This window comes from Phaethon lepturus, unplaced genomic scaffold (assembly GCF_000687285.1).
Source record: "Phaethon lepturus isolate BGI_N335 unplaced genomic scaffold, ASM68728v1 scaffold31038, whole genome shotgun sequence".
In the NCBI taxonomy this organism is placed as follows: Eukaryota; Metazoa; Chordata; class Aves; order Phaethontiformes; family Phaethontidae; genus Phaethon; species Phaethon lepturus.
The window spans coordinates 1-6,537 of NW_010558920.1; the positions used below are offsets into that span (position 1 = coordinate 1).

General features: G+C 56.8%; 1 protein-coding gene across 1 annotated transcript; it reads left to right on the forward strand.

Annotated features, from left to right (window-relative positions):
• Positions 1-3: 3 nt before the first annotated feature.
• On the forward strand, positions 4-6,138 carry LOC104625559 (potassium channel subfamily T member 1-like; the record flags this gene model as incomplete). The annotated part of the gene is given in 11 exon segments (XM_010293215.1): positions 4-180; positions 1,757-1,837; positions 1,840-1,966; positions 3,185-3,290; positions 3,400-3,572; positions 3,789-3,860; positions 4,155-4,289; positions 4,554-4,665; positions 5,324-5,425; positions 5,529-5,612; positions 6,010-6,138. Coding segments are annotated over 11 exon segments (1,298 nt in total), but the record flags the coding sequence as incomplete, so codon positions are not given.
• Between the last annotated feature and the right edge of the window lie 399 nt (positions 6,139-6,537).

The window sequence follows — 6,537 nt, forward strand, 5'->3', positions numbered from 1 at the left end:
CCGGCCCGCGGCACATCATGGCAGCGTCCGACACCTGCTTCTACATCAACATCACCAAGGAGGAGAACTCCGCCTTCATCTTCAAGCAGGAGGAGAAGCAGAAGAAGAAGGGCTTTGCGGGGAGAGGCGCCTACGACGGCCCGTCCCGCCTGCCTGTGCACAGCATCATCGCCAGCATGGGTGAGTCGGGGGGCCTCGGCGGGGCCCCCCGGGAGCGAGAGCAGGAGCCTGCACACGCCGGTCCAGCTCCTTCCGCAGCCTTGGTTCTGTTTTGCTTTTTGCAAACTCCTTGCCATGCCCCCACCTGGGTATTGCTGCGAGCCACTGAAAGTCCCGTTCCGTTCCCTGTCCTCGTCGCCTCACCCAAAAAATACACAAAAAACCCACTCTGCTCCTTGTACCCTGGGTGCTCTCAGCAGGCTCAAATATCGTTATTAAAGCTCATGATGTCCATTATCATTAACAGTATTTGCATGAATCCCCCAAGCCCTGGCTGGAAGAATAAATGCCGTTGGCTGCATGCTAAATCACGCTCATGATTCACAACCCGATGAAAAGCGTAGTTTGCTCTGCAGCGAGTGGTGCATTTTTGCAAATAAAATACACCATGAGTCATTACTTCCAGCTTGTATCTGGGGAAAGCGAGTTTTGGGGCTGCCTGGAGAGGCTGCGCTACACGAGCAGATTATATTTTAGGCAAATAATTTATGCATTTGTACTCACGAGCAGCAATTTGCATAGATTATCCCTCAGCAAGCCACAAAGCGCTTTTTGCTGAACAGCATTTGTCAGCGTTCTCGTTACGTGGCTCGTTCCCAGAGGGACCTTCGGCAAAGAGCAACGAGAGGGAGAGAAATGGCGCAAGTGCACGCAGGGCAGCGGTGCCCGGCGAGCCCAGCGCCTGGGCTTTGCCTGCCGGGAAACCCCCCGCGTTCCCGATCGTCTAAAAATCACTGTGTGGCCAAGACTCCAACGAGGACCTCAGCGGGGGGTTCTGATGGGGACTTGGTGGCACTGGTCAATACTCCATAAATATGTTTGATTTTTGGAAGCTGCTGGAGGACAGGATGGGGAGGCGTCTCTTGTCCCTCTTGAAGATCTGGAGCTGGCCGGGAGGGATGCAGGAGGAGGATGAGGGCGTTGCGCTGCCTTGGGGGCTGCCTGCCTGCCTCGCCCTGGGGGCTTGAGGACCACCGGGGCGAAGGGGCGTCCACTGGGAGGGCAGCGTCCCGGCGAGGGGCAGACAGGGTGGCATCAGCTTGTTCCTAACCTGGCTGGTGTTTCGCAGAGCCTGCAAAGGTCTGCAGGTGGGGGTTAGGCTGGTGGGTCATGGTCTCTGAGATACATCGGGATGATAAAAACTACTGTAAAGCCAGGTTTTGCAGGTTCGGTGAGCAGGAGGTGGGCGAGGGGTTCAGCCGGCACCGTCGAGGTGGCCAGAGCTGGGGGACAGAGAGGGTGACAGTCCCTGGGGCCAGCAGCCTGCACCCACCATGGGAGCAGCTGAGCTGAGCCCCCAGGGAGGTGCTCCCCACAGCGATGCCCAGGCGCGGGTCGCTGGTGGGTGCTTTGCCTGCACGCCCCGCGCCCACCAACGGTTTAGCTTCATCTGGGTTGTATTTAACAGGCACGATGCACGGCCCTGCGTGCTCCGCCTCGTCCCCGTGCAGGGCTCAAGGGCGCGACGCTTTGCCGACGCAGATCTCTTCACCTCCTTATAGCATGTTTGCTGTGCTTCCTTCCCCACCGTGTCCAGGTACAGTAGCCATGGACCTGCAAAACACGGAGTGCCGCCCCGCTAACAGCAGCAAGCTGGCGCTGCCGGCGGAGAACGGCTCGACCGGCCCAGCATCGCGCCCGTCCTCGAGCTGGCCGACACCTCGTCCCTGCTGCCCTGCGACCTGCTCAGCGACCAGTCGGAAGATGAGATGACGCAGTCGGACGAGGAGGGGTCGGCGGTTGTGGAGTGAGTCGCCCGCCTTCGGTCGAGCTGTCCCTCGGTTCAGAGAGACGGGGACCGTTGTGAATTTAGAGTGGATTGGCTATTAGATTTAGGTTTAGATTAGGTTTAGATTGGATATTAGGAAAAATTTCTTCACCGAGAGGGTGGTCAGGCATTGGCACAGGCTGCCCAGGGAGGTGGTGGAGTCGCCATCTCTGGAAGTGTTCAAAAAACGTGTGGATGTGGCACTTCAGGACATGGTCTAGGGGACATGGTGACGCTGGATTAATGGTTGGACTTGATGATCTTGAAGGTCCTTTCCAACCTTAGTGATTCTGTGATTCTGTGAATGCCGGGCGTTCAGTGGTGCCTGAGGGATGCTCAGGCTCAGCCCCTCGGCTGTTGCATGAGCGCTGCACCGTCTGTAACACGGGCAGTCACCGCTTGGCCGCACGCCTTTTGGGCGGCTTTGGAGAAGTCTCCCCTGGGTGTCAGCAAAGTTGCACCAAGGCAGACGCTGCTGGGGCTGGGCAGGGTCGTTCCGCCAGTCCTCTTGCCTCCCTTCGCTCTCTGATGTGAAGGGGATCCTGTCCCCATTGCACATACATAAATAAAAACCACAAAATATTTACTGCAGCTTTAAAGCCGTTGGTTTATGACAGCCGGATAAGCACTTGCTTTGCTGGTTACATGTTTGGGTGCTGTCACAGCGATGTGGGGAGTTGACCAAGTATCTGCAAACTCTCGCCAGTTGGCTTTTAATTCATGTCCACTTCTAACTGGCTTTAAATGAAGTTTCTGCTTCTGGTTCTATTGAAAACACAAATGGTGATTTTTTAAAAACTTTGTTCCTCAAAATGGACTCTAAAAACGGACCATGATTTTTTTTGCTTCTTTATAAGGCTCAGCATCACCCTCCCCTCCTGGAGCTCTCTGCCCTGTCCCCCTTCAGCTGCACTCGATGGTCCTGTCTGCTGCCTTCTCCGCCCACGCTGGGAACACTGCATATTTACAATCTCATGGCTCTTTGCATAGCAAAAGAGATTCTTGAATATGTGTATTTTGTAAAATTTCCAACTGCTGTGGGAGAGTTTTGCAAAGCGTTTGCCAGTGATGTGCTTGAGCCCTGGGTCTGCTGCTCTTAAACTTTTTTCCTCAGTGTCTGAGTGTCGTATACATGGAACGTATACGTGGAACGCTCTCCCCACGTCCTCACACTGCTGGGTTTTCTCTCGGCTGCAGGTACGTGAAGGGCTACCCTCCGAACTCTCCCTACATTGGGAGCTCCCCAACGCTGTGCCACCTTTTACCCGAGAAAGCCCCTTTCTGCTGCCTGCGGCTGGACAAGGTGCGGTGGGGCTGCAGGCAGCTGCCTGGGGGCGCCCCCCCGGGAGTGGGATGGCGGGTGGGCGGCCGAGAGCCACGCTCTGAATCCCTGCACTGCCTTCCACGCACAGGGCTGCAAGCACAACAGCTTTGAAGATGCCAAAGCGTACGGGTTTAAGAACAAACTGATTATTGTTTCGGCGGAGACGGCTGGGAACGGACTGTATAACTTCATCGTTCCCCTTCGTGCGTACTATCGCTCCCGCAAAGAGCTGAACCCAATCGTGTTGCTGCTGGACAACAAGCAAGTAGTTTTCCGTGGATGTTTTGCATCACACCGAGCCCTCCCTGTGTTTTCACAGGCGTCTCATCCCGTGGGGCTGGGAGCGTGGGGGAATGGCAGTGACACTGTTGGGTGCCTCAGCTGATGTTGGCCCTGGGGACTCCTGTGTGGGTTTTGTGTCTGTCTTTGCCCCATGGATTTGCTGAACCACCTTGTTCTCTGTTGCTCTTCCTCCAGGCCCGAGCACCACTTTCTGGAAGCCATCTGTTGTTTTCCCATGGTTTACTACATGGAGGGCACAATCGACAAGTAGGTGTTTCCGTGTGTGGCTGTTGTTACGTACAGTGCTGCCTAAATGTGCTGCATTTACCCCAGCCCAGACTTTTGGGTCATCCCATGAGAAAACCCAGGGTTGGTACCATAGAGCTGAGCCCACCCTTGACTTCTTGGGTTGTCCAACTCCCCCTGGTAGGCGGGAGCGGGTGAAGAGCTGGTGGTTGGGAGCAGCCTGGGCTTGCCGTAGCGCTGCGCGTCGCAGCGTGCTGCTTCCCTGTGTCGTTTCCAAGGGCTGACCCTGCGCTCTTCTCTTTGGGAACTGCCCAGCCTGGACAGCTTGCTGCAGTGCGGCATCATCTACGCCGACAACCTGGTGGTCGTGGACAAGGAGAGCACGATGAGCGCCGAGGAGGACTACATGGCGGATGCAAAGACGATTGTCAATGTCCAGACCATGTTCAGGTGAGGGGTGACCGCTGCCCCGGCTCCATCACAGCTGCTTAGGTCTGCTGGAGACAAGACTGGGAAGGGCAGAGGTGGCTGGGGTGGTGGCTTCGGGCAGTGGGACACATCTGCACTTGGGCTCACTCTAGGAAACCGCATCTAATCAGCTATTTCTGACCTCAGACAGGCACAGGATGGTTTTGGCCTTCCTCAGGCTTTAAGTGCAGGGAGTGCTCTCACTTCTGCATGAGCTGCAGGACAACAGGTCTCTTTCCACTGCAGGCTCTTCCCCAGCCTCAGCATTATCACGGAGCTGACCCACCCCTCCAACATGAGGTTCATGCAGTTCAGAGCAAAGGACAGTTACTCTCTTGCTCTTTCCAAGCTAGAAAAGGTAAGAGGAAGGTCTTCCCCTGCACGCAGGGCCTGGGAAGTCAGCGCTGAGAGTGACTGCATTTGAGCTCCTCAAGGTCCCGTGCTCTTCTGCACGCCGCAGCTGCCATAGCTAGTGTGCACCTCCCCGAGATAACCTGCAGCAAAGAAGTGAGCAGTTGGTCTCTGGACTAGCTACCTCCTTCTACATACTTAGGTATTTATTTGGTGGCTGGAGGTTGTGCTGCTTTGCCTGCTGCTGTGCTGGGCACACTGGATCTCTGAAGGAGGTTTAATGCTGTGACTGCAGTAAGGGGGGCAGGGGCGTCACTGTGCTGAGACAGATTTCTGACAAGGGAGGAAATACCCCTGAACCAGACACTGGGGCGTGTGAAAGGGCCGCATCCAGCCCTTGTCAAAAAAACCCAGCTGTGTCTCACACATTTCCACTGAGAAGAAACCCTCTTTCACCCAGGGTAAGGATACTGCCCTGGTTCTCTCCTGGCACACCCAGGAGTGTGATGGTGTCCTCCATTTTCACGACTCTTCTAGTTTCTGTGCAACCCGTGTGCAGGGGAGGCTGCGTAGTTTTGCTTTGCTAAATGCCCTGGAACGACCTGAACAAGCCCCTGCCAACGGTGTTTGCCTGTGGGTACTCACGTCTCCCCTTCCTCTTCCAGAAAGAGCGAGAGAACGGCTCCAACCTGGCCTTCATGTTCCGGCTGCCCTTCGCGGCCGGGAGGGTCTTCAGCATCAGCATGCTGGACACACTGCTCTACCAGGTGAGCTCATGCACCGCTGCAGCTGCGGCTGCCCCTTTGCATCTCCCGATGAATAACTGAGCTAGCCTTTTCTCCGGCTCCCTGCCCAAATGTCTCCCCCCAGTCGTTTGTGAAGGACTACATGATCACCATCACGCGGCTGCTGCTGGGTCTCGACACCACGCCAGGCTCCGGCTACCTCTGTGCGGTAGGTGCCAAGTCCCTCTGGGTTGAAGCCATTGGGCCAAGTCGTTGTGGATCTGGTGGGATCTGTCACCCAATGCGTGGGAGTGGAGGGTTCCCCTCTTCTGGGGAATGGGAGAGGAGACAACATTGGGCAGAACATGCCAGGTCATCACTCCTCTCCATGCTGTGTGGGGAACCTCAGCGCTATGAAGAACCCAAAAGCCCAAGAGCTACCAAGGCCCAAAGTCCCCATTCTGAAGGCTGGGGTCGGAAATTACCCCTGGTCCTTTTTGTGGAGGCCAGCTCACTTTGGGGCCTGACATGCCTGAGCTGGGGGGAGGCTCAGGAGCAGCTCCGAGGTGCTCCTCAGCGGGCTCTGCACAGCGCAGGGCAGTTGATGTTTGTCCTCTGCTGCTCAGATGAAGATCACTGAAGACGACCTGTGGATCCGGACATACGGCCGCCTCTTCCAGAAGCTCTGCTCCTCTAGCGCGGAGATTCCCATCGGGATTTATAGGACGGAGTCGCACATGTTCGCAACCTCCGAGGTAGGGGCACGGTGGTGGTGTGTGCCACGAAGGTGGTCCCAGCAGAGGTGTGGTCCCAGCAGAGGTGTGGTCCCTGAGGCTGGTCGGGTCCGTGAGGCTCCTCAGACCTGGTTGCGGCAGCGGTGGGGAGGAGCGAGGGGAGGGGAAGCTCTGCCTTCGCTTCGTTAGCGGCCCCGCGTCTGCGTGATGGTGGTGGTGTCCTGGTTCCCGGCCGGGTAAGCTGGGTCGGTGTAAACGCCCATCTCTCCGGGCAGCAGCCTGGCTGCGGGCAGGCGGGGGGATTTCCTCGGCACAGCTCTGCCGTGCCGCGTGGCACCGAGTCCCTGGGGAGCAGGGGGGATGTGGCACAGCAGGGCTGCCCGCTTGCTTGGCTGACACTTCATTTTTCCTTCCTTTTCC